At 43.9% G+C, this 27,848-nt stretch overlaps 2 protein-coding genes across 5 annotated transcripts; one reads left to right on the top strand and one right to left on the bottom strand.

The window, feature by feature from the left end:
* Window positions 1-27,848, bottom strand: SRD5A3 (steroid 5 alpha-reductase 3). 4 transcript variants are annotated; one of them, XR_004971803.1, is made up of 6 exons: window positions 27,544-27,764; window positions 20,760-20,902; window positions 18,944-19,141; window positions 15,446-15,580; window positions 12,610-13,253; window positions 11-245 (listed from the first exon to the last, which is right to left on the bottom strand). XR_004971803.1 is itself a non-coding variant. In XM_036334279.1 (5 exons), the coding sequence occupies exons 1-5, from the start codon at window positions 27,762-27,764 to the stop codon at window positions 172-174; spliced, it is 771 nt and encodes a 256-aa protein (XP_036190172.1). In that variant the 5' UTR covers window positions 27,765-27,848; the 3' UTR covers window positions 1-171. The 4 variants fall into 4 exon arrangements, 2 of the variants coding, with proteins under 2 accessions (XP_036190172.1, XP_036190152.1); XR_004971802.1 differs by lacking the exon at window positions 11-245 and adding an exon at window positions 10,219-11,649; XM_036334279.1 differs by lacking the exon at window positions 12,610-13,253 and having other exon boundaries at window positions 1-245; window positions 27,544-27,848.
* On the top strand, window positions 13,464-14,151 carry LOC118668911 (10 kDa heat shock protein, mitochondrial-like). The gene has a single exon (XM_036334291.1). It carries the CDS (start codon window positions 13,744-13,746, stop codon window positions 14,047-14,049), a length of 306 nt encoding a protein of 101 aa, XP_036190184.1. The 5' UTR covers window positions 13,464-13,743; the 3' UTR covers window positions 14,050-14,151.

Raw genomic sequence — 27,848 nt, 5'->3', positions numbered from 1 at the left:
TGACCGGAATCGAACCTGGGACCCTTCAGTCCGCAGGCCGACGCTCTATCCACTGAGCCAAACTGGTCAGGGCAAGATGTTTTTCTTTCAAGAGAGGCATTTCAGAATAAATTCTGCAGCTCCACAGTGACCAAGCATCCAGGTTCCTTCCAGCTCTCTGTTCTATTATTCTTAGGGTGTGGCCTTTATCTTCATGATGCAGTAAGGCTGTGATAGCTCTAACAGCCAGTTCCAGGCAGGACTGGCTGAAAAAAGAACAGGGAAACGGGTACATGTCTTTTAAGGAAATGTCCACAAAACACATCTGTTTATTTCATACGAGAGGCCTGGTGCACGAATTTGTGCATGGGTGGGGTCCAGCTGGCCCACCCCAATGAGGGCCCATTGGGCCAGACTAGTGGAGAGGAAGGGCCGTGGGCTGTTGGCCAGCCAGCCCCACCCCCATTTGGGGTGTTGGGGGCCGATTCAGGCTGGTTGGCTGCCGCAGTGCCACTGGTTGTTCTGGTTGTTATGGTCGTTCTGCTGTTCCAGTCGCTGGGCTTTTATATATATAGATTGGCTAGAACCTAGCTGTATGGCCACAGCTAACTGCTGTGACATTTCCCAAATTCCCTTACCGGATATATATATATATATATATATATATATATATACACATACACACATATGCATATATAAGTATACCAGAGGCCTGGTGCACGAAGTTCATGCACTTGGGGGGCCAGGGGAATGGGATCCTCAGCCCCACTTGTGCCCTCTCACAGCCTGGGAGCCCTCGGGGGATGTCTGATTGACGGCTTAGGCCCGCTCCCTGTGCTGCCATGGAGGCGGGAGAGGCTCCCGCCACCGCCAGCTGTGAGCCCGGCTTCTGGCTGAGCGGTGCTCCCCCTGTGGGAGTGCACTGACCACTAGGGGACAGCTCCTGCGTTCAGCGTCTGCCCCCTGGTGGTCATTGCACATCATAGCGACTGGTCATTCCGCTGTTCGGTTGATTTGCATATTAGCCTTTTATTATATAGGATACATGTTTGTATACATATATAGAGTTATTTTAAGGAATTGGCTCAGGTGATTGTTGGGGCTGATAAGTCTATTTCAAGGCAGGCCAGCAGACTAGAAACTCAGGCAATATTTTTATATTACAGTCCTGGGGTAGAATTCCTTCTTCCTCAGGAGACCTCAGATTTTGCTCTCAAGGCCTTCAGCTTATTGGGTAAAGCCCACCAAAATTATTGAGGGTAATCTCCTTTAAAGTAAACTGATCATAGATGTTAATCACATCTATACATATCTTCACAGCAACATCTAGATTAGTATTTGAACAAACAAGCATCATAGCTTAGCAAAATTGACATATCAAGTTAACCATCACAATCACATTTCAAAATTTTATAAACCTGTGCTGATAAAACAACACCTACCCAAGTTGGGTCTGGCCTGCCATCTGCCAGTTTGCTATTCTTTCTCTATGTGCTGGAGCAAGAAGCTTACTCCTTTCTAGATGTGTGTGTGTGCGTGCGTGTGTGTGTGTGTGTGTGTGTGACATGCCATTGAGTCAGCTCTGACTCCTAGCAACCATGTGAATGAATGATGTCCACAGTGTCCTGTCCTTACAATCTTACCCAGATCCTGCAAAGTCATGCCTATGGCCTCTTTTATGGAGCCAAGCCTTCTCATATTCTGCGTTCCTCTTTCCCTGCTGCCTTCTATTTTCCCAGCATTATTGTCTTTTTCAAAGAACCCTGCCTTCTCTTCATGTGCCCAAAGTAGGATAGCTTCACTTTTGTCATTTTTGCCTCCAGTGATATTTTAGGCTTAACTTCATCTTTTTTAAAAATATTTTTTTACTAGTGACCCATCATGTGAAATTGTGTGAGACCTGGGACCCTTCCCCCCCAAGCCTGCCCTCCCCCCTCCCCTGCACCATGGGACTGCTCCGAGTCCTGGAGTCCCGCCCCACATGGCCAGCATGCTTTGGGACAGCCCCGAGTCCTGGAGTGCCACCCCGATGCCCCGCCTCCGGGCCATGCATAGCGGCCACCAGGCCCCGCCCCCATGGAGCACACACAGGGCTGCAGAAGTCACGCAAAGCGGCCGCTGGGACCCCCACACCCCTGCAGGGCCATAGGAACCCCGGTGGAAGCTGCACTGAGTGGCCACCAGTCCCGCCCCTGCTGCCCCACCCCCACTGTGCGCACCGCCATTTTGTGACATTACGGCGTGAGGGTCAACTTGCATATTACCTCTTTATTATATAGGATTGATTTCAGAGAGGAAGGGAGAGGGAGAAAGAGATAGAACATCAATGATGAGAGGGAATCATTCATCAGCTGCCTCCTGCACGCCTCCTACTGGGAATGGAGCCTGCAACCTGGGTATGTGCCCTTGACCAGAATCAAACCCTAGACCCTTCAGTCTGTAGGCTGATGCTCTATCCACTGAGCTAAATTGTCTATGGCTTGACTTTATCTTTCTTGTGGTCTGGGTATCCATAAAGCTCTCCTCCACAACATACTTAAATGAACCAATTTGTTTCCTATCAGCCTTCTTTGCTGTCCAACTTTCACATACGTACATGGTTATTTACAGATCTACAATATAAGAATGCCCTAACCGTAAACCCTCCATACAACTGGAATCACACCTGATGGAAACAGGAGGCTTGCAGCAAACATGCCACATCCCACCCTTCCTGGGATACTGCACCTGGATAAATAGTCTCATTTTTTTATTTTTTAAATTTAACCACTGTGTTGATGAGATACTATCTGATAAACAAGACACTTTTCTCTTTGATCCTGTTCTAACTCATTAAATTATTTTCACTTTAAAACCAGAACTTCTGGTGCTAGGTAGTGATACAGAGAGGCCCAGGCGGGAGGACTGGGTGGGAAGGGAGGGAGCAGGGGCTAATAAATGCTCATGGCTCTGCCAGCCTATAGTCCCCAGTCATTCCATTCATTCACCCAGTACCACCCAGACAGAGAAAAGCCTTTCTACTCTCCTCATTCAGTTCCTCTTCACTTGTTTTTCTCTTTCAGTGTTAAATTACATTGTACAGGCGGCCTAGAAAACGGAGGCTTGTTGCCAAAAATGTCACTAATTTGTAAGAGGGCTTTATATATTATGGACATTTATTTTCCCATTCTATTCTTACATGTATTGCAGTTGTTTTTCCTAATTTTAAAAACATTGTTTAGGATGTCTTTCACTATAATTCTATACATGCTTGTAGCTTTTCTCCATCTACTGTCATAATATTAGTACTAGAAGTGTGGCTCAAGTGGGCTCATTAAAAGCACTGACACAAAATTATATCACTTAGAAATCCATACTTTCATTAAGTCAAGAAGATAGAACTAAAGTTATTTTTGCATCTTCTTTATGTGTGCATCTTCTAAATGTGCATCTTCTTTATGTGTCTCAATCCCTGCAATACATTTGTTTTACATGATTTTTTATAATCATAAAAAATAAAAACAATTATAATTAGGTGAATCTCTTTTAGCCTTATGGGAAGCAAATTGGGTTTAAGTGCTTGATGTTTTATTTTCAAATGTCAGTCATCTCTATTGTGATTTTGTTTCTGCACAAAGTTTATTGGGAGTTGTCAGTTCTGAAGGAACTAAGAATAGAACAGGGTCTGTATTGTGGTGCTGTTTCTTTGGAAAAATAGCTTTCCGTAACTGAAAATCACAGAATGCTGATAGAAGGCAGTCTGACAGGCTTACTGCTTATAATGTACCTGAGTTTGACCCTCATTTGAATTGCTGTTGATTCCTGTTAAACTCGTTCTTTGGATGGCAAAAACCATAATTTTAATGAGATGCCAACCCAGTGGAGGTATTGTCTCAAAGTGCTTTTTTTTGTAACATCCATTTTGGATCACATACAGATTTTTCCTTATGCCAAATTCCGCACTCTAGCCATATTATTACACTGTTTTCACATAGATTAAATGCCTACGAGTTGATAGATTTTGTATGAAACATACCAAGAACATGCATTTTTTTGCTCTTTTTTTACACTTTTTAAAAATATATATTTGTATTGATTTCAGAGAAGAAGGGAGAGGGAGAGAGAGGTAGAAACATCAATGATGAGAGAGAATCATTGATCGGCTGCCTTCTGCACCCTCTCTTCTGGGGATCAAGCCCACTGTCCGGGCATGTACCCTTGCCTGGAATCGAACACAGGACTCTTTAGTCTACAGGCCAATGCTCTATCCACTGAGCCAAACTAGCTAGGGCTCTTTCTACACTTCTTAAGGATTCATAACCATGAACTGTTGTCTTCCATAATAGCTTATGATAGAAATTTGTCAATACTCTTACCTGTGGGTCAGGCTGGCTACATAATTTGCTGGGCCCAGTACAAAATGAAAATGTTTATAAAGCAGGAAAAAAAAGTGCAGTGAGAGGTACCAATGTAATAAGGATAATAGTAATACATGAGTAACTCAATGAACTTAAAAATTACAAAAATGATATCTTTGCTGTTACTTCTACATGATACAATAAACAATAATAGTTTATTAATGTGATATTTTGATTGATTATGAAAATCTTCTAGCTTACTGGTCTGAAAGTTCATCAAGATTTATTATTTTATTTCATTTTGTTTTCATTTTCAATAGATCAGAAATTCATTTCATGCAGTTTCTTTTTCAAGAGACACGACTGAAAGCTACATCAGTCGCTTGTGGCAAATGTACAATCACAAATAAATTTAGATCATTTTCATTTTGAAAAGAATCTGCTGATGCAATTGTTAGGAATCTTTATAGTCTGTGACAACACCAAGATACATTTCTAATACATTATTTTGAAATACAAACGTTAGCACTTAAATTTTTCTAAACAGATTTAATTCTTCATATGAATTAGTTTTATGTAAATCTGAATTTATTTTTTAAGTATAAATTTATACAATAGTGTTTTAGTTTCCTCAGTCAACAGAAAGTGGCTTCATGATTTGGGTGTAATTCAAAAGTCCTATTTATGCTTTCTGTCATTGTATCTTCAATTACAAAGGAAAACAATTTTTTTAAGTTTTTAATTGATTTTTAGAGAGAAAGAAAGGAGACGGGGGGGGGGGGGGGGGAGTGGAGAGAGAGAGGGAGAGAGAGAGAGAGAAATCAGAGCGAGGGAGAAACTTCCATCTATTGTCTTCCGTACACACCCCAACCAGGGATTAAACACTCAACCTATGTAGGTGCCCTGACCGGGAATCGAACTGGCAACCTTCTGGTGCACGGGATGACACTCAACTGACTGAGCCACACCAGCCAGAGTGGGAAAACAATTTTAATTACCTTCCTCATTAACAACAAAAAAAAATTGGTTAATTCAAACCTTCATATGAAGATAGTGTTATTTTCTATAGAGTGTGATGGTCTTTACATTTGATTTATATTCCTACAACTGTGGTTATTTGTGTTGCAAGGTTGCAGCAGTTTTCAAAACTAGAGATCCTAAACCTTTTAAGAAAATTCTCGTAATTCCTTGAAATGTTTTATTGCAATGCTCATATTTACATTCTTACTTTGTTCTAACTTACCGATAAAGTCTGCTGCCTGAGTGGCAGCGGTTACTGTCCCCAACAGATTGGAGAGCTGATATTTGTGTAGATGACTCAGGGATTGGCAAGCTGGCCCACCACTGAGGGGCTGGGCAGTCCCCATGCAGAGCCCCTTCCCTTCTCTGGAGCCAGAACTGCCATGGCTGCTGCCTCTGCTTCTACTGCTGCCATCATCATCACCACTGCAATGTGGCCCAGGCGCCCGCCCAGCAGCGCCCTGAACTGCTCTGAGCATGTGCGGGCATGCTGGGGTACCTGCACTGCCCGAGCCCTCTGCACACATGCAGGCAGTGCCCCGCTGCTCGCAGGCAGTGCCTCCCGTTGTGTCCCGCTGCTCACATGCATGCTCCATGGTCCCACAGGACTTCACTTACCAAACACAAATTCAAAAATAATTATTGAGATTTTCCAAGGCAGCAACAGCATAGGATTAATTCAAGCACGGCGCCCTTCTGAGTGGGGCCCTGTGCAACGGCAGAGGTTGCATGCTCATGAAACTGGCCCTGTGGGTGGTCCTACAATCTATCAAGCATCAGGATTTGAGCTGTATATAAATAACATGAGGTGGTGGGGAAATGATGGCACTGATATATTCCTTCCATGATCTTAAATTGAGGCAATAGGTTTTTGAGAAATCTACCTTATCTTCATACGTAAGTGTGTGCTCCTTGAGAACAAAAAATCTTGTCTTCCATTACCTTGCATTTACCACAGAGCTTGCAAATAGTAGATGTTAAGTAAATCTGGTTGAATAGATAAATTGTTATTCTTCTGTTTTCAGAGGAGTAACGTGTCAACAGCTGGAAATAGGTAGGTGCTCTTTTAATATAAGGCACTGAACTGATTCAGTCAGTGAAAAAAAATCTGATCTGAGCATCTGATCCAGGGGGAGGAATATCGTAACCATTGTATTTCCTGTACACTCCACAAGAGTGCATGTGTGTAAACTTCCTGAGTTCGGTAGGAGTCTTTCTGCCTTTGCCTGCACGTACAGAGAATCTCATGATTGATTTCCATCCCCCCACTTTGTTTCCCAAGAGGACTTAATTCTTTCCTAGATCTAAGATTAAGATGGCATTATTCTTCACCAAGAGTGTGCAAAGATAACTTTATAAATATTGTTTAGACGAAACTATGAAAGACTGCTGACTAGGAAATCTAATCAGAATACACAGTATGCAAGTGGGAGATGATAAGGGTCTTTATAACAGAGCCTATAACACTTTCCTAAAAGCTGTTTCCTTTAGTAGGCAAATCAGGGTGCTATGATGCCATTAAGCACTTTCCTTGGGGGTCTTTCTTGATTCTTACTATATACAAGTTTGAATTTTATGGTAAAGGACACAGACCTTGTCAAGTCATGAAAATGAAAGGTAGGCCTGGATACTGCAAGGCAAGTTGAAGTGAGTGCTCAGTCTGTAGGTAGCCATGCCCTTTGTGAACTCTACTAGTCAGTTTTAGGGTCTACCTGTATCCAAAATGCCTTTTGATCTTGATGAGAAGTCTACACCCTATGAATAAGTAAAAATTATTAGTAGGCATGCCAAAAAACGGCATTCTCAGACCTTACTTATTCATTCCAACACACCCTCATAGTATCACACTCTTCTGCAACTAAATCGCCACACCCTGATAGACATTCCAGAGAATGCAATTCAGGAAATGCAAATAAAATTCATCTGAGTTCAGAGCCTATGTCCTTCATAACTCTTGCCATTTGTAACAGCATGGATGGAACTGGAGAGCATTATGCTAAGTGAAATTAGCCAGTCAGAGAAAGATAAATACCACATGATCTCACTCATTTGTGGAATATAGAGAATTACATAGACTGATGAACAGGGACAGATCCAAAAACAGAGAAACAGCGATCAGACTATCAATCCCCAGAGGGAAAGCAGGGGAGGGTGGGGGTAAGGGGAAGAGATCAACCAAAGGACTTGTATACAGGTATATAAGCCAAACCAATGGACATGGACAACAGGGGGATGGGAGCATGAGTGTGTGGGGGAAAGGGGGGGGAGGTTGGGGGTTAATGGGGGGATGAGGACACATTTGTAACACCTTAAGCAATTAAGAAATTTAAAAAAGAGCCTATGTCCTTCTTATATAAAACAACAAGAACAACACAATTTAACAAAGACAACCTGGAAAGTTGCTCTGAGAAGGGGAAATAGTAAAGCATATAAAACCATCATTATGGATAGGACTTATTCTATACATTCTGGAATTCTGGAATGGAAAAACAAAACTATTGAACAATGAAATAGGGAGTTTTATAAAAGATAAAAGATGTCTCTCCCATCTCTAAGTTTTTGAGTTTGGTTTCATGGAGCGCACTCATCTTCTAACAAATTTTACTTTCAGCATTGTAGACTCTGGAGTATGGGAGAGAAGAAAGGTATCCATTCCTATTTTGTGTCCCACACAAATTGCTGTAATCCTGAATCGCATGAAAATCCTGAACTCTAAAGTGTGCTTTAGTGGGTTGAACATACTGACTCCCTTATAACAAACAGAATATGGCCAAAGGATGAGATGTCACTTCCAAGATTAGGTTATGGAGAGACTGTGTCATGTGTCTTGCACACCCTTGCTTGCTTGCTAGGATGGAACTTGAGGACCATGATATGAGCTACTCCACGGAGAGATCCATTGTGATTCCAGGCACAAATAGTACAAGCAAGAAAAGAACAAAAGCCCTGACCGGTTTGGCTTAGCGGATAGAGCGTCGGCCTGTGGACTCAAGGGTCCCAGGTTCGATTCCGGTCAAGGGCATGTACCTTGGTTGCGGGCACATCCCCAGTGGGGATTGTGCAGGAGGCAGCTGATCGATGTTTCTCTCTCATTGATGTTTCTAACTCTCTATCCCTCTCCCTTCCTCTCTGTAAAAAAATCAATAAAATATATTTAAAAAATTAAAACAAAACAAAAAAACTTGCACTATAACACCATCTACTGGAAAACAAAAGAAAGTGCCCTACCTATCAAGTTGCTGCACTGTTGAGAGCAAAACAAGTATCTAAACAAGAAAAAAAAAAATCATTACCTCAAATGTGCAATCCATCAGATACCAGGAACAACCAAGGTCACTTGGAAGCACAGGAAGAAAACGAAAAGTCTCTAGCAACCAAAGTCCTGGAATATTGTGATTTAGATGACAGAGAATTCAAAATTGCAATTATGAAGAGGCTCAATGAGATCATAAGAGAACTCAGATGGGCAGCTCAAATAGCTCAGAAATTCAGTAAAAGAACAAAAGGATTACTTTACCAAGAGAGTGAAAATGTAAGAAATAATTAAATTCTAGAGTTGAAGAACTCATTAAATGAAATGAGATGAGAAATGCATTAGAGAGCACTGGAAATAGAGCAGACTAGATGTGAGAAGGAATTAGCGAGTTCTAAGAACGAAACCTAGAGGAAAAAGAGTTAAGAAAAAATAAGAAGTGAGTTAAGAAAAATAAAGGAAAGACCTCTACCGAGAGCTCTCTGAATCTATTAAAATCAGCAACATAAGGATGAGGGTATATCAGAAGGATAGAGGAAGGGGACCGGGAACCTATGAGAACTTCCCATACCCATGGAAAGACTGGACTTTAGAGCAAGCTAACTGAACACCTGATTTCAACTCAAAAAGACTTTCCCCAAGATACATTTTATTCAAACTCAAAAATTAATGACAAAGAATTCTCAAGGCAGCTGGTGGGAAAAATTGTAACCTACAAAGGAAGCCCTATTAGATCCTCATCAGATTTTTCACTATGAACATCACAAGCCAGGAGAGAGTGGAAGAAAATATTCAAAATATTAAAGGAGAGGAGCCATCAGCCATGGGTAATATACCCAGCAAAGTTACCCTTTAGATATGGAGGAGAAATAAAGGCTTTCCCAGACAAACAAAAGCTGAGAAAACTTACCACTCTAAGACCTGCACTATAAGAAATATTGGAAGGAGCTGATCTACCAGAAACAAAAAGACAAAAGTATATAAAACTTTGAGTACCATGACTGACAGACAGAAGCAGGAAATTGCAACTCTACTTCAGAATAGGTTTTAAATAATTATAAAGGTTAAAGGTGGGGAAATGCATTAAAAATAACTATAATTATAGCCCTGGTCAGTGTTGCTCAGTTGGGTGGGTGTCGTCTGTTCAATTCTTTATCAGGGCACATCACACAGTTGGGGGCTGGATCCCTGGGAGGAGGTATGCAGGTAGGAGTTATGCAGGTAGGAGGTATGCAGGTAGTAGGTATGTAGGAGGCAGCCAATGGATGTTTTGCTCTGATATCAACGTTTCTCTCTCTCACTCTCCCTTCCTCTCTCTCTCTCTCTCAGAATCAACAAAAATATTTTAAAAAATAACTGCCATTTGGTTACGAATGCACAATATAAAAAGAGAATTTAGGTTAAAATCATAAAAGGGGAGGCAGTAAAAGACTGGACAGGTACAGTTGAATGAAGATAAAAGACAATCAGAAGAGAAAGGACTATTTGTATGTCTGAGACATTTACACATATGTAATGGTAACCGCAAAACTAAATCCAGAGCTGAGACATGAAATGTACAAAAAGTAATGTGAAAGACTGGGCAGAAATTGCTTACAGAGGTATAAAAAATGTCTACTTGCTCCTTTACTATTTGAAGGTATTCTTTAATATATTAGTTCATTTAGAGCTATATTACACATCAGTGGTTCTTGAGTTTTCAGGTACTTTAATTATGCAAATGTTTATAGTATCCTTAGACTATCTATTAAGCTTCATATAAAATATCTGCAAAGGCTCTTTTTTTATTTTTAATCCTCACCTGAGGATATTCCTCCAATGATTTCTAGAGAGAGTGGAAGGGAAGAGAGAGAGAAACATGGATGTGACAGGGACACATTGATTGGTTGTCTCCTGCATGCACCCAGGAAACATGCCCTTGACCAGGAAGAACTCGAGACCCCTCGGCCCACAGGCTGACGCTTTAACCATTGAGAAAACCGTCCAAGGCTCTGCAAAGGCTCTTTTATCTTTGGTATGAATTCTAGCAACAACCACTCATTGAATTATAAACATAATACAGGGGTGAGGGGGGGAGAGATTAACCAAATAATTTACAAGCATATATGCATAACCCATGAACTCTGACAACAGTGTGGTGAAGGCCTGGCGGAAGGAGGTCAATGGGAAAAAAGGGGACATCTGTAATACTTTCAATAATTAAAGATAAATTTTTAAAAACCCCACATAATACAGAACAGTCTTGTGGATATAAAATCATCCCTGCTTGCTGAAATCAAGTGTTAGCATAGGCGATGAGCTACAACTTGGAGACTTAACAAAGGCTATTTTCTGCACACTTTTTCTAGGCAGTAGGTAACCCAGGGAATGCTGTTATGAGGTAGTTCAGTATCATTTCCCCCTAATTTAATAGTAGTAGAGAATGAAATGAGGTGGTTCAACTAAGCTTGCAGGAAAATCAAGAACCCCCACCCCTAAGTGATCTCTGGATTCCCCGTGTGATGAATTTGCTGACTCTCTTTGGTGCTCTCCCTTTAGGCACAGGGACAGTTTTCATTGACACAAAAAGCAGTGCTGACTGTGATCTTGCAAGTGCTGCACCATTCTCAATTATTCTCCGTGGCTAAGCTTTTGTCAAAGACCACGCTACTTTGTCCTGAGCCCCTCTGAGGACATCATGACTTCCTCTTTTATCTTCACACAGAAATGCAATGTTTGGGCAAGAAAGGGAAAAGTAAAGTAAGGAGCATGAAAGAGCGTGCAAGGGACAGCAAGGATAGCAAGGACTGGGGACGCTTCATCAAGGCCCCGAGAATGGTTCTTCACAGGGATGCTCATTGCTTTAGTTAAGAGTACAGTGAAATTCCAGAACATTGGCCAAATTCTAGTCTGACCTAGTGTAAAATGGCATGCTGAAGCAAAATACATTTCCTCCCAAGCAATTTGCTGTTAAAAATTATTCATGCCATTGATGTGGACATTACGGCCAAACTACAATATGCTTTACATTTCCAATGTAGAAAGTTTGGTTCCTGAGTCCTGGTCCTGAAGATGGCAAATCTAAATGATAAATAAATAAATATGTCATTTATTCGAATAGACTGAGCAACTCATTGAAGTGGTATTTGGATGATGGGAGGAAAAATGCTACAGCAGAATTATTGTAAGAACTTTAGAATATGCTCTGACATGCATATATTAAAATTTAGTAAAAAGAATCTCAGTTTAACAGCTTTGGTCTACTACTTGAGGGGTGAGTAAGGGGAGGAAATACATAGACTATGTTTGATATGTGCCTGATTCCTAATTAGGTTCTTTCCTCCTTAGCAAGGTATATATTAGTGCAAAATTTTAGTACTGAGTAGACCAAAATACTACATCTACATAATAAGAATGAAGTTAATAAACCAGTCAATAAACCAGTAAATCTTATGTTGCATGAATGTGAAATTTTTGCTGCATCACTCAGCAAAAATTATTTTTCAAGTTTGTTTTTCTTTCACATAATGCATTTATTTCCCTTTGCTTTAACCGTGGGTATTTTAACATAAGCTATTTTAAGTGTCAACTTTAATCCTCAATAGCTTCAATCCATTCTATTAGTTAAAATAAACTCAGGCAGACATTAATCCAATTTGAATAACTACATATGAATGAGGCTACAGTACTATCTAATCCGAAGTGTAACTCAATTTCATTCAAGGCTTCTCATGCATGAATACAAAAATACTTTATTTTCAGATGCTTTCATTTTAAGGTACTCCCCGGAAAGGGATGTCAAAAAGTATTCAATAAAGGAGGTTTCAGACTTTCTGTTGGGCTATGATTTGAGGGGGAGAGGAGTGGAAATGACTAGTGATGATTCCATACTGGAAATCTGTGGTAACATGTGAAAGTATAAATTAACTACGATGGACTCATTATTCCCTGAATCTTTTGGTGTGAAATGGTATATTGTTGTTATTTTCAAAAGCTATTCTGCTTTTATTAAAATGCGACAAGCAGTCACTGCGCACTTACTGTATCACTTATTATGATGTCCAGTTAATTTGTCCCTAACAAAGCCACAGATGATCTCCTCTTCCTCTGTGGCTGTAGGTGCATGTTTGGAGCTGTGTGCACGCTCTGGGTTAGTTTGCTTTGAAGCAGCCCCGAGGAGTCTCATCCAGTTTTTAGCAGTTGGCTGGTTTTGTAAAGCAACTCAGCACTCCCGGGTCTGCCAGAAGCAGTGCTTTGAAGTTTCATTTTCTTGATGGATATTGCTTTGCTCATCCAGTGAAGACTTTGGGTATAAACACAGAGTTTCTAACAGCTCTGCCGAAACTGCGCTTTGGTCTCTAGACGTCCTTGTCCTGAGGAATTGAGCCAGCCACCTGGCCTGCATTCTTCATGACTGAGGTTATCTCAAAACAGAAACGGCAGGAAGGCTTTCCTATGCTTTGGGTAGGAGGCAAATTTGCTTTTGTAAAACTTGTGGCTGAGGAAAGCTGCCAGAGCCTGGCTGAAGAAGACGTATGTTACCACCAGCCACCAAGTTATGTTATGGAATCCCAAGGTGACGGCCATGGAGACGTAGATCATCAGCTCTGCTAAGTAGTTAGGGGAGGAAACATAGTCAAACCAGTCTCCAAAGGGGATGCGGTGGTTACAGTGAATGATCACTCCTGAAATGAAAAAAGAAAACTTCCTGAACGTCTGAAGCTGTGAAAAGAAGGTTCTACCATATCACCCTCCCCCCACCCCAAATCATTTACAAAAACTCCTATTAGAAAAGAGTATGACAGACATGCGTGCAAAACACCCTCCTGCCACACTTCCATTGCCAGTCTACTGTGTATTAGAGCTACATGCTCAGGTCACACGATCAACTATAAATAAGCACAGGAGAACCTGTTACGCCAACAGTCCTCCAAGCTGGAAATGAAGAGCTCAGACTCCACAAAGCCTAGAGAAAGATCCTCTTCTCTTCTGCCTGCCTGTTGTCATGTCGGTAGCCTGTGCAGAGCCCTCTGAAGCTGTGGCCGCCTTCTTTCTCTCACGGGGAGGAGAGCATGCACCCTGGGCAGCCTTTACCCAAGTTCAGTGTCCAGCAGGCCGGACTGTAGGTGTCTCCTTGGGGCCCTGCACTGAGTATGAACTGCTGCAGCAGGAGTCATGGCAGGACAGGCATTCAGAAAGTTTCTTCCCCGCTCTGACCCAGTATTAGCTGAAAGGAGTGCTGCAGAAACTGTAACCAAAGGAGGCATTATGCTCCCAGAAAAATCTCAAGGAAAAACAATGCAAGCAGCAGTAGTGGCTATTGGATCAGGCTCCAAAAGAAAGGATGGAGAGACTCGACCAGTTTGTGTCAAAGTTGGAGACAAAGTTCTTCCAGAATGGGGAGGCACCAAGGTAGTTCTAAACAACAAGGATTATTTTTTATTTAGAGGTGGTGACATTCTTGGAAGGTACACAGACTGAAATAAATCACTTGAAATGGTATCGTGTGAAGCTGCCCATTTCACTGACGTTCTGAAATATTTCATCACATAAATAATTTCTGTGTCTCTTTTATAATAAACTAACGATATACAAAAACTGGCATGCAGTGTCTCTTAAAATTTAGTTTCACTGTAATGACATAAACATTAAAAAAAAGGGCTCAGACTCCAGAGTGAGACTGCACAAGTCCAAACCCAGGCTTTACACCTACTGGCTGTTACCACTAGCCACCAAGTTATGTTATGGAGTCCCAAGGTGATGGCCATGGGGACTTTAGATAAGTTGCTTAACCTCTCTGTGCCTCAGTTTCCTCATCTGTAAAATGGAGATAAAACTGTACCCACCTCAAGTGAGCATTTGTGAAGCTATATGTAAAACCAAGTAGGGCCTGGCACAAAATAAGCACTCAATAAATGCTGAATAATACTCTTCCATTTTTAATATTTCAAAAAGCCTAATAAAAACTGTACCTGTGATAAGTTAACACAAGTTTTAAAACTAGTAAAAAAGTCAAGAGTTTTGGCTGGGATGATACTAACTCAGCATGGTCATACTAGTTCTCACATACTGGTCAGACACATATATGCAGTGCAGGCCCTAAATGGTGGGTACAGAATCTATAATAATAAAATCATAATATGCTAATTAGACCAGACAGCCGAACGACCATCCAGACATCATTCTGGACGTCCTTCCAGACAAAGCCGTGGGCCACGGCAGGGGCCGAGGCAGAAGTGGTTAGGGGTGATCAGGCAGGCAGGTGAGTGGTTAGGGGCATGAGGCAGGCAGGCAGAATGGTTAAGGGTGATCAGGCAGGCAAGCAGTTAGGGGTGATGAGGCAGGCAAGCAGTTAGGGGCGATCAGGCAAGCAGGCGAGTGGTTAAGGGCAATCAGGCAGGCAGGTGAGCAGTTAGCGGTGATCAGGCAGGCAGGCAAGCAGTTAGGAGAGATCAGGCAGGCAGGTGAGCAGTAAGGGGCATCAGGCAGGCAGGCAGAGTGGTTAAGGGTGATCAGGCAGGAGAGCAGTTAGGGGCGATGAGGCAGGCAGGCAAGCTGTTAGGAGCCAGTGGTCCCAAATTGCGAGAGGGTGCAGGCCGGGCTGAGGGACACTCCCCCACCCCCGTGCACGAATTTCATGCACCAGGCCTCTAGTAGAATCATAAATACCAGGACTAGTGGGGCCAGAGAGAACTCTCAGTCTAATGCTCTCATTTCACAGACGGGAAGATCAAGACCCAGAGAGATGTCTTACCAAAAATGAATATTTGATCCATTAGTCACCTAATGAGGGCAGGAAGGAAAAGGATGAAAGTACATGGACCATTAACTTCCGAGTATTAAAATCCATATGCAGTGGCTCGAAAAGATGTCTTACCTGCTTTATTTTTCCTGAGATTGCCGAGAATGACGTGGCACTTATACTGATGGACCGACGACCAGATGAACATCATCACACCGAGGATATGGAACCACCGAGTTTGCATCAAGAGATTTTTCCCTACCACATAGACTGCAGAAATAAGAATTGTGTTATTGGCCAATGCTGCAAAATTTCAGAGGCTCGGGGAACTGAAAAATCACACAGTCAGCAGAACACACTCATCCACTTATTCTGTTCCTCATGGCTATAAAACTATGCTGATAGAATTTCCCAAGTACAGGAGGAAGAACACCAAAGCAGACTTGTTCCTCAGCCAGGGGCAGCTTCAATGGCACCTGGCAGAAAATTCCACAACGATACATTCTCTTGTTCCTTCCTCAAATGCTTTAAGCACAGAGTTCAGCTCTATCTCCTACTCTTGTGATGTATTCTCGTGTGGTGCGACAACCTTGCTAATTTCCAAGCCTGGATTAATGCCTCCTTTCTTATATTCTACTGTCAGAAAAACACTTTCTGACACCTTTCCCTGAGCTGCTATCCTAAGCCATTGCTAGGGAGACCCTGAAGGCAGAATGCTGACTTGATGGGCTCCAGTCAATCAAGAAAACTACTGCAAGTGAAGGCCCAGGGTGGGGGCTTCCCACAAAGAGGAGAAAAGTCAACTCCAAGATGGAAAACAAAACAGTATCCCTTTCTGATTAGACAGAACCTAGTCAGAGAGATTTCGTTTTAGGAAAAGAAGTACTCAGAGTATTATCTCCTCTCTTCTCCAGCTATGTGGAAGAAGAGAAGAATGCAGAGCTCTTAAGTACTGGCATCAGAAAAACAAATTAAGGACTTCCCTATGATCAGCAGGAAGCAGTCGGGGTGGTCGGGGACTTGGCTCAAGAAACAGAGTTGTCCATTGATAACAGGGACCAACCAGCCTGAGGCTCTGGAGCCAAGAGGGAGCCCGCTACAAAGCTGATTCAGGCAAGAGAAGAAGGATCATGCTATTCCATGTGGGTGCCTCGGAGTAGGACTTCGAGATGACAGCTAGTGACTAAGGAAAGTCCACCAAAGTCTACCTGTGTTGATTTCTTTTAAACCTGGTTCTATATAAACAATCTACTTACTTAGAGTCTCTTAATATTCACTAGGCTTAACCATATAACTAAAAAGTTATTTTTTATAAGTAAAAAGTAAGCAAAATATGAAAAATTCAGTTTTTAATCAAAAGGGCTTTCAGAACAAGTCACTATAGAATTAAACGTTGAAGCAAATGTCTGGGAATTCACATCACTACCCAGTCACCTACTCTAAATGCCGAGAAACTACCTGGGAGGGAAAAAAGATTTGTAAGAGTAAGCTGGAATTATCATGCAGGAAAGGGGAAGGCTCCTATTTACTGAGCATCTTATCTGTGTAGCATTTAATCATTCATTTATTTGTTACTTAATGGTGTTGACTGAGCTTGGAACTGTTGTGGATGTGAGGCATAAAACAGTGAATACATCAGGCAAGATCCCAGTCCTCATACATTCACAGTCCAGTGGCAGCTGCCACTAGAATCGAGTAAACAAATCAATAGCCCAGGTAATTTCAGGTAGAGATAGTACTCTGAAGAAAAGAAAATAGAACTGTGTGATCACAGTGACTGGGGGAGAGTCTCTAGACTTGAAGACAAGGAGGTGTGGAGATCTGGGTAGTTGAGAGATATTCTTTCTTTTCACTTTCACACCAATCCTCTGAAATCTGTAAATATCCCTGATTTCAGATGAAGGTTCGAGGCTAAGAGAAGTTAAATAAGCCAGGCTCGGATTCAGGTCCATCTAACCCCAAGCCCATTTCTATTGGACCCCGCAGCTGACAAATGCCCCAGTGTATTCTCTCTCAATGAATTCCTGAGATCAGTTCTCCCCATATTGTCCCATATGAAGGACAAATAGATGAAACAAAAGACAGCTGCAGAAGGGAGTATCAGGAAAGCTTGTTGTGGGTGCCACGGCTGCCTTCTCTTCATTAGTTACACCGGAGTGAGGGCAGAAGGTGGGGCCCGGCCACCAGAGAAAACTCCAGAAGAGACAGGTGCTGCCAATGGGAACGAAGCAACTGAAAGCTGGCGCGTTACCAAAGTCCTTAGACAAGTTCCTTGGGGTGGAAAACCCATACTGTACACCCAGGAATGACAGCGCAAGCCTTGATACTGGACTGCACAAGAATACCACAGCAGAAAGCTCAGGGAGGAAGAACATACTTCGGTTCAGAGCACTTAGTGGAGAGATGCTAGCGGAGTAGCTGAAGCCGATAAATAATTCATGAATTGAGAAACAGCCTCAATAACATGTACTTGAAAACCATTCCTCATGCCATGGAGGCCTGAGTTGTAGGGGCACGCTGATACCGAATCAAACCTGAGGAGAAAACGCCCTCGCTGAGGGTTGGAAACGTCTCAGGGGTGGGCAGACTTTTTGACTCGAGGGCCACAATGGGTTCTTAAACGGACCGGAGGGCCGGAACAAAAGCATGGATGGGGTGTTTGTGTGAACTAATATAAATTCAAAGTAAACATCATTACATAAAAGGGTACGGTCTTTTTTTTTTTTTAGTTTTATCCATTTCAAACGGGCCGGATCCGGCCCGCGGGCCGTAGTTTGCCCACGGCTGATCTTGGTCTCAGTTTTCGAGGATGAATGTATGAAGCCTTGGACCGAGAGACAACAGTCATGAGCGATCTACCCGACAGTGCCTGGGCTGCAAGGTGAAGTTAACCTCAGTCCTAAAGATTCATTTCAGTCACCACAAACAACTTGATTCCTTACAGTAAGCACGTATTGTTTTCACAAAAACGACAGTCATATATGCTAGATATTCACCTCCTCCCCACAAAATAAAACCCACTTCACTTCCTCCTCACAAACAAAAGTCATGATTCTGGTTCCCCCTTCCTGGTTAGTAAGAGGTCAGACTTGTTAAGACGCAGTTCTGATTTACCACAGTACTCCGCTGTCCTCGCCCCACGGCATCCTTGTAAACTGAGATCAACGGCACAGTCCCAAGACCTAAACGGCAAAGAAATGGCTCCCTGCTCCCTCTTCACATCACAAGGATCCACCCCGAGTCAGGCCGCCCGCTCCTCCTCTGGTTTTCTATGGTCAAATCCTGCGCCGCAACTTCCCCTTCCCCAGCCTCACCCCTCACCTTCCCACACAAACAGGAAGGCTGAGGCTCTGGGGAAGCCACTGTCTTTGCTGACCCTTTTCCCTGTTTGTGGGTGATCCTGCTCCCTGTTCATCTCTGGACCACACTCCTCCTCTGTCTCCAGACTTACTCCACGTGAGTTCACTGCCTCACCCCCACTGAGGGAAGCCTCACGTCCCATTTCTTCTGACCCTCCTGAATACTTCGCCCTTTACCGTCTTTACTGAAGACGTTATGGACTGGGCAGGCCTCCTGCTCTCCAACTTCCATGGCCCCCGGTGACTCAGGTAACAGTGCCCAGGGACCACTCACCATTCCTGCCGTCCATCGGCACTTGGCTCAGCACAGTTAGGCCGACGAGGACGTAGTAGACGAGTCCAAAGCAGTACTGCGCGATGTGAATCACAGCGTTGGAAAAGACACTGACATAGAGGCACTCGAAGAGTCTCCGCAAGCTGTGCAGCCACAGAAACACCAGTACTAAGAATGCAGACAGCGCCAACTCACCCCCTGCGATTCAGAAAGCAGCACATTCAGCATGTCTCTCTTCGGAGTTAGGCCAGTACTATACATTCCTACGGTTACACATAGTAGTAAACAAAAGTAGAGCTAGGAAAGGGCCTAGAAATCATCCAGTCTAACGCTCCCCTGCTTTTCTTAGCAGCGGGGAGTGGGCCATGTGAAGTCAACAGATTTGGCTCAAGGTTACAGTGAGCTAGTGACAGAGCTGGACAAACTCAGGTCTCCTGACTCAGCTTCACCCTGTGAAAGCCTTTGAGATGGCGTGGTCCTCACTGTGAAGGGGCCTGTGCTCACAAACAGGGTCTCGGGTCCCGGGTCCCGGGCACTAATAATAATGAAGACAGGAAGAGTTCCGGGGAGACCTCTGAGCAGCCCCAGCTGGGGGGATCCCTGGGGTTCGGGGAGACAAGAGACAGGCACCCACAGAGGCAGAAAGGAGGGCAGGAACTGAGACAGGAAGAATTAAGCATTCCTTTCCATGTTAAAAAAAAAAAAGAAATTATACTTTTAGGAGACTGTAATCCCCGAGATCTACCTTCCTACCTGCCTTTCACTCCTCTACCCCAAAAGAAGTAAGAAGAAATGCCGGTTTTAAAAATGACATAAACCCAGCCGGCGGGGCTCAGTGGTTGAGTGTCAACCTAAGAACCAGGAGGTCACGGTTTGATTCCTGGTCAGAGCACATGTCCAGGTTGAGGGCTTGACCCCCAGTTGGGGGCTTGTAGGAGGCAGCCAATCAATGATTCTCTCTCATCATTGATGTTTCTATCTCTCTCTCCCTCTCCCTTCCTCTCTGAAATCAATAAAAATATATTTTAAAAATATCTTCAGAAAAACAAAAACAAAATAAAGAGATGAGTTTGAATGTGTGAAGCGGGACTCAGTGAGGTGCCCTCCCCTCCCAAACAGGAACTGCATGTGCTTTTCCTTCTGACCGTCATCTTTTGCAACAGGTTCCTCTGGTCACACAGAAAGGGATTGTTCCTGGGGAGCCAGTGGCTTGGCTGCTGAGCAGAGCCAGCACCAGAACAATGTTCCTACTTCTGCCCCTCTCCCCGCCTGACATGCACTGAGGCCACTTTGTTTTCACCTTCAGCTCTTTCTTTTAAAATTGTTCTTTATCTGAGGCAAATGTAATGTCTGTTTTGTAATCATTTGGTCAATGTCTTTACAGTCAATTTTATCAGGAAACCAAAGCCTTATGCTATAACAGTTGTAACCAGTGATCAAAAAGTAATTTTCCAGCACGTTTCTGGAGTTCTGAGACACGGTTTTGGTTGGACGGTATAAATGTTTCAAGGCAAACACAAGGGAATCCTAAAAGCTTTTCTCCTAAGTCTAAAGACGTCTATGTAAATTTACCAACAGTACAAACAGTATCAGAGGGAGAGCAGCCAGTCCGTACACCACCCAGCAACTGCTGTGGAGTCGGGGATGAAGAGCTAACTCTCAGCTCTGCCAAGATCTCAGTGAAAGACTTGGGAGCATCCCCACGGGGATGGGTATGACGAGGCAGAACTCTTTTTGCTCACAGTGGCTATGAAATACCAAGAACAGCTTCCTGCAGGCAGGAAAGGTAGGAACAGGATGCAATGGTTGTGATTACCGCGGAATTGCACAGCCCCAAGAATTCTGAGTAAAGTGTACAGCCAGTCTGGAAAAGGCGCTCCCAGGAACAGGCATTGAGTAAGGCACCAAAGCAGGAAGCCATTCCACAGCACTGAGATGACATAGAAATGAGAAAAGTACCTGCAAAGGGAAAACAAGTTAGGCAATTGTCAGGATAGAGCCCCTTTATTACACAGAAAGACTATTATTATTATTATTATTATTATTATTTTATTGTCTAAAGTTTTACATGTCTCCTTTTTCCCCAATTGACCCCCCCCCCCCCCGCAGCCATTCCCACCCCAGGCAAGCCCCCACCGCCCCAGTGTCTTTGTCCATTGGTAAGACTATTTTTTAGTGCCCTTCTCTTCTCTCCCCCCATCCTCAGAGTCTAGTTCAGTGATGGCGAACCTTTTGAGCTCGGTGTGTCAGCATTTTGAAAAACCCTAACTTAACTCTGGTGCTGTGTCACATATAGAAATTTTTTGATATTTGCAACCATAGTAAAACAAAGATTTATATTTTTGATATTTATTTTATATATTTAAATGCCATTTAACAAGGAAAAATCAACCAAAAAAATGAGTTCACGTGTCACCTCTGACACGGGTGTCATAGGTTCTCCATCACTGATCTAGTTACTCTTTTTAATAGAACCTGAATCCTACAGGTGTTCAGATTTCAAAACTTCCTTTCAAATGATGGGACCGGTGAACTCAGAAGAAAAAGTGGCCTCCTGAGGTTAACAAGAATATGATAGACGCTGTTAAACTTAGACTGAGGTTGTTAGTAAGCTCTCTTTCCTCTGGGTAACTGGATTCGGCTCAAGTTCCAAAGTAGTTCCTGGATTGTGCTAAATGCAAGCCAAATCTGTGAGATTTCTAAATCTGGAGCAGTGTTACTGCAATAGCCATACGACTGTTACACAAGATTTACACAATTACAGGCGCTCAGGGCTGTTAAGAAACCTTAGAGGTCTTCCGATTCAGTCTTCTAGACTGTGTTGACCTAAATTACTTAGATGACAAATATTAAGTCATACAACTAGGTATCAACTCCTGAGGGTTACAGCTCTCATATAATTACAATGCTTATTTTGCAATCAACAGTTACAAATGAAATACAAATAAAACCACAAAACCAATAAAAATTACAATTAGCAATGTTAATTTGATGTGAAAGATGATGTTGGTTTGATGAAATGAAATCACCTAATATGGCACAAGGGCCTAATGGTTTCTTTGTTGGTCCACTTACTATTTTTCTCCATCCAAACCAATTCAGAATCATTCTGACTTTGCAAGGTGCCTGGTGGTCATTTGGCCTTCCCTGGTCTTCAGTGATCATGTATATAGTAAGCCCCCTTCCCTCTTGTCTCATTAGACTGTGACAAAGTAAGATGACCTGGAGTCAGGAGGATTAAACATAAACCCAGGGACTCCTCTTCCAGATGATCCAGAATATTCTGCGCACCAGAACTCAGTGCACCCAGACCATGCCCACAACCCCGTCTGCCTAACAATGACCTAATCCGATCATTCCACAGTAACCCTCTTAATTCTCCCAACTACTGTTACAGACTCTCTATCACTGGACCTGCCCTCTCTGAGCCGTCCAGTTCCTAATTCTGATCTTCTCCAGGCTCACGAGCTTAGTTTCTTCAAATGCTCATGCATCAGTGTTAATTTCACAACCCCCTCCACCCTGCAGGCCCCTGGCCTTTGGTTGCCTTCCAGCGTTTTCCTTAAGATGCACTTTCTAGTCGTCGTCCTAATACATCAAGGTTGCAGGTTCAATCTCTAATCAGGGCACATAAAAGAAGCAACCAATGAATGCATAAATGAGTGGAACAGTACATCAATATTTCCCTCTCTTTATCTCTCTCTTCCTCTTTCTCTCTAAAAATTAAAACAAAACAAAAGACACACTTCCTAGAAGCGAGCCCAGGTCTGGTCTGAGGCAGGAGCAGAGCAGATGGCAGCAGCACCTTGCCCTGCAGGCTCCCACGGAAGGGGAGGGGTCTGCTCTCGAGGAGCAGCTTTACCTATTTCATTTTTTCACAAATATTTACCGAGCACTTAACACATGCCAGGTACCGTTGCTGGAGCGGGGCACTCAGCAGGGAGCGATCAGACCAGGTCCCTGCCTTGATGAAGTTTACCTTTCAGTGGTCAGTCCACAAAAGAGCCTGTGGACATCCAGGTAATGCTGGGTGATGGCACAGAGGGGAGGTCACCCTGGACAGATGGTCAGGGATGGCCTCTCTCAAGGTGGCATTTGGCTAGAATGAGTAACCCTTGTGCATTTGAGGGGGAAGAACTTTCCAGGCAGAGGAAATGACAACCACCAAGGCCCCGAGGAGCAGTGAAGGACACCTGTGTGGAGAGGGCTAGATGGGGAGGGGGAGAGCACACATGCTACAGGGTCTTGTAAGGACCTTGACTTTTATTAAGTGTGTGTGGTGGGGGGAGGGGTGACCTGAAGTAGAGTGACCTGAAGTAATAACTTATGTTTTTAAAAATCCCTCTGGCTGACAGGAAAGTTCTGGAAGCTGATAGTGGTGATGGTTGCCCAAACATGTGAATGTACTTAAAGCCACTAAGGCATACACTCAAAAAGGATTAAAACGGTAAATACTATGTCATGTACATTTTACCACAATAAGAAAGAGCACTATTCATTCATTTCACGGTTCTTTAAGTTTAGAAAACAAAACAGAAGAACATCCCTCTGGAAACCAGGCAGAGAATAGTCTAGTCTGGGGGAGACCAGTTAAGATGATTTCACTTCATCTTCACAGCAATCCTATACAGTTGATGTGGCCGATGAGAAACCTCCGGCTCAGGAAGGTTAAGGTCCTTACCCACAGTCACACAGTGAGTGGCAGGGTTTGCTCAGACCCAGCCCTGAGGCCTGAAGGTAGTCACACTGCAGTACTCCTATTCATGCAGTTCAGACCAGCCTGAGCCTGCTTTCCTGGCCCTGCATTACACATACCCACCTATACCTCGGCTAACGCCAGCCAAACCACTCGAGCATGTTGGTATAAGCTGCTAAGCCACATCTTGCTGTGCCCTACTTATGCCATGGTGTTCCTGATGCACAGGCAGCCTGTTTTTCCTACTCCTGCATTTTGTACATTCTAGTGCTTGTTTTGCTTGCCTGATTTCCCTCTAGAGAAAACATGTTCTACTTTTGATGAGGTTATATCCCTTGCTATTTTTTTTTTTTTTTTTTTTACTAGTAAAAGACCCAGCTCTAGCCTCTTTTTCCTCCCTTGGCACTTTGCTTAACTGAAGCACTGTTTTCCTAGCCCTTGGGAACATGGATAAGATGATCCTTATGGTAACCCAGGGCTTAACACTGAGCAAGCACTCCTTTGATTTAGCACATATTTTCGTGCTTATTATAAGCCAGGGACTGCTCTAGGCTCTGGGTATACAACAATGAACACAGGAGACAACAATTCCTTCCTCTATGGAGCTTATACTCCCACACAAAGTAAGTTTTACAGCATGCCAGTAGGTGGTAATGATTACTGAACAGAGTAAAGCCGGGAAGAGAAGAAGGGATGCTAGGATGATAGAATATACTTTTAAACAGGATGGGCAGGGCACACCTCATTGAAAAAGTATTTGAGCAGGATTATAGGAAGTGAGAGCATAAACCATGTCGCTAGTTGGGGGCAATGCTTCCCAGTTAGAGCAAACAGGCAGTGCAAAGGCCCTGAGGTAGAGAGAGGACTAGCAAAGAGGCCCATAAAACGGGACTGGAGCCACATGGTGGGTGGGTGGGTGGGGCGGGGGTGCGGAGAGAATAAACTACAAGAAACAAAGTCAGTGAGGTGGTGGGGACAAGGGTCTTGGGCTCTTCCTGTGAGCTGGAAGCCACTGAGTGGTTTTGGACAAGGAGACATGATCTGATTTAATACATATTTGCTGACTGCCAGAACTGATGCCAGGCCCAGAGTGGGGTTAAGGGATTGACTAAGAAAGGAAACGAATGTTCCTCTGACTAAGGCCCTGGCCCTGGGCTAAGTGCTTTAATGTCATCTCCACCTACAGGACAAGCAGGTGCTATTATGCTAACACTCTAATCCATATATCACCTCTTGACTGGACCCCATAATAACCTCTTACGCAGTCTTTTCCACACAACAGCTAGTCATCCTTTCAAAACATAAATCACTTCTGGGAATATGTCTGAAGAAACTGGAAACACTAATTCAAAAGAATAAATGTACCCCGATGTTCATAGCAGCGTTATTTACAATAAACAAGATATGGAAGCAGCCCAAGTTTCCATCAGTAGATGACTGGATAAAAAAAAAAAAACTGTGGCACATTTACACAACGGGATATTTACTACCCGGCGGTAAAAAAGAAGGAAATTTTAACCTTTTGCGACAGCATGGATGGACTTGGAGAGCATTATGCTAGTGAAATAAGCCAGTCGGAGAAAGACAAGCACTGTACCATATGATTCCACTCATATGTGGAATCTAATGAACAAAATAAACTAACAAAATAGAAACAGACTCATAGAGACATAGAACAGACTGACAGCTGTGAGAGGGGAGGGTGTTTAGGGGACTGGGTGAGAAAGGTGAAGGGATTAAGAAAAAAACAAACATAAATCACATAATGCCATGCTCCCTTCCTCACCCTAAAGCCATAAATGGCTTTCCGTACACGCCAAATAAAAGCTAATCGCCACGGAGGCCTGTAAGGCTCTGTGGAGCAGTGAACTCATCTCCTGCCCCACCCCTAGGATCATTCTTTCAGCTTTGTCGCTGCCACCCCCACCAGTCCAGCTCTGGATCAAGTAACCCTGCTGGGTTCCTCTGAAGCACTTATTAACTCCTGAAATTATTTTGCTTGTTTTACAAGATTTGTTTATATATTTACTGTATGTCTTACAAGAACAAAAGCTCCAAGGAGCCTAAAATAGCTCCTGGCATACAGTAGTTCTCTATAAATACTAGTTAAAAATGAAAGAGAAGATACCTCTCTCATCTAAAGTCTCTCTCAGAGCAAGCACCCAAGTTAACTAATAATCTGACTCAACCTAAAACCTTTTTAAAAAAATCTTTCACAAGATATTGATCAAGGACCTTATTATTTGTCAGGCACTGAATCAGGAATATGGTTACAAACAAGACAAATTTAACGCATGGAAAATGTAGAGTCTAGAGCAGGGGTTCTCAACATTTTTCTTCCATGAACTGACTCCTTTGGCAGTATGATGACGGCTATAGGCCCCCTTTCAAAATGTTATGACAAGCATAAAATATGTGGGGATTACAAAGGAAACCAAATGTATGGAAATATAGGTACCACCACTACTAAAAAACAAGTCTTTGATATAGTAATAATTGTGTTTCTTAACTAATGTAACAAATAACAAGATCTGGTGGGAAATAACTACAGTATCCTTGCAGTGATGAAAATAATGTTTTGAGGTCTCCAATATTTCTAATGGAATATAAAAAACTCCTATTTCTCTACCACCTAGAAATGTTTGGCTGACTCTTACCAGCTATGTTCTGAGTTCAAAAGAAAAAGAAAAACAAACCCCAAACCAAAAAAATCAAACTATATCTTTTACAATTTCTGAAAGAATTCTATTTAAGTCCCAACACTGTAATCTTTCATTGATTTTGGTTAGGAAATCTATTAAAATTCAAATGGAGCTTCGGGATCAGGTTTGCCTAACAGGTACCATCATAGACAGTTGTCTCCAGGGGCACCTGCCCAGGTGCGGGTTAGGAGGGTCAGTGCAGCCGAAGGAGGTGGCGCCAAGCGTGGGGACCAGCATCTCGCCCTTCCTCCAGGCTACTGGGGTGGAGGGCAGGGGAAAAAATGGAAACAGAGGCGCAAAGGGCCGGCCTGCCTTCATTTCTGGTGAGTTCTGGGCACCTCAAGTAGACTGCAAGCCCCTAGCAGTGGTTCTCAACCTTCTGGCCCAGCTGTGGGCAAACTACGGCCCATGGGCCGGATCCGGCCTGTTTGAAATGAATAAAACTAAAAAAAAAAAAAAGGGGCCGTACCCTTTTATGTAATGATGTTTACTTTGAATTTATATTAGTTCACACAAACACTCCATCCATGCTTTTGTTCCGGCCCTCCGGTCCAGTTTAAGAACCCATTGTGGCCCTCAAGTCAAAAAGTTTGCCCACCCCTGTAATCTGGCCCTTTAAATACAGTTCCTCATGTTGTGACCCAACCATAAAATTATTTTCGTTGCTCCTTCATAACTATAATGTTGCTACTGTTATGAATCCTAATGTAAATATCTGATATGCAGGATGGTCTTAGGCGACCCCTGTGAAAGGGTCTTTCGACCGCCAAAGGGGTCGCGACCCACAGGTTGAGAACCGCTGCGAGTGAGTGCAGGGGAGAGGAAAGGGGGAATCTGGAGAAAAAGGAGACTTTATTTGCCTCCTGGTGACCAGGCCTAAATTCAGAAGCCTTGCCACTTCTCCCAAGGGAGGGACTCCGTGCGGTGCGTCACCAGTTCACGTTCCTGCGCCCCTGATAGTGTCCGCGGCTCGGCTCTCCGGTGTCGGCGGACACTCGGGACGTTTCGCCCCCTGGGCCCCGAAGCGGACGCGCGCGAGCTGGGAGACCCGCCGACCGTGCCGCCTGGGAGAACCAGCCCGGGCCGCCGTGCCTGGGCCGCGCCGCCCCGCGCCCGCCTCTGCTGCCCCCTGCCGGCTGCGCGAGCCGGGCGCCCGGGGATCGAGCCTCGGCCACCCGCACTCAGGCCCGGGGCGCCGTTACCTCTTGGGGACATCAAAGCTCCGGCAGATGGCCGGGCGCGGTGGCGCGCCACACTTGGTTTTCCCATAGCGGATCAGGTCCTGGAAGAGCGCGCAGCTGGGGAGCCAGCGAGGCGGCACGAGCTGCAGCAGCAGGGTCAGCAGGAAAGCGGCGGCCAGCGCGAGCCACACAACGCGTAGGGGGTTCAGCATCCAGAGCGCCGCCCCAGCCCAGGGAGCCATGGCCTGGCCGCTTCCGCGCTCCCAGGGCCCCCGCCTCCAGCGGGCGCGGACCGGCCCCTCGCGCGCCGCGCGCAGGTCTCGGGC

The sequence above is a fragment of the Myotis myotis genome, unplaced genomic scaffold, assembly GCF_014108235.1.
Source record: "Myotis myotis isolate mMyoMyo1 unplaced genomic scaffold, mMyoMyo1.p scaffold_m19_p_1, whole genome shotgun sequence".
Classification (NCBI taxonomy): domain Eukaryota; kingdom Metazoa; phylum Chordata; class Mammalia; order Chiroptera; family Vespertilionidae; genus Myotis; species Myotis myotis.
Note: the sequence above shows the minus strand (reverse complement) of the source record. Positions and strands in the feature narration are given on the sequence as shown.

Coding starts and splice junctions, on each gene's coding strand:
- LOC118668911 (XM_036334291.1), top strand. CDS start 13,744: ATGGCAGGACAGGCATTCAGAAAGTTTCTTCCCCGCTCTGACCCAGTA.
- SRD5A3 (XM_036334259.1), bottom strand. CDS start 27,764: ATGGCTCCCTGGGCTGGGGCGGCGCTCTGGATGCTGAACCCCCTACGC. Junction 19,142..20,759: donor TGGGGCTGTGCAATTCCGCG/GTAATCACAACC, acceptor TCTGAATCGCAG/GGGGTGAGTTGGCGCTGTCT. Junction 15,581..18,943: donor GCCGATGGACGGCAGGAATG/GTGAGTGGTCCC, acceptor TTATTTCTGCAG/TCTATGTGGTAGGGAAAAAT.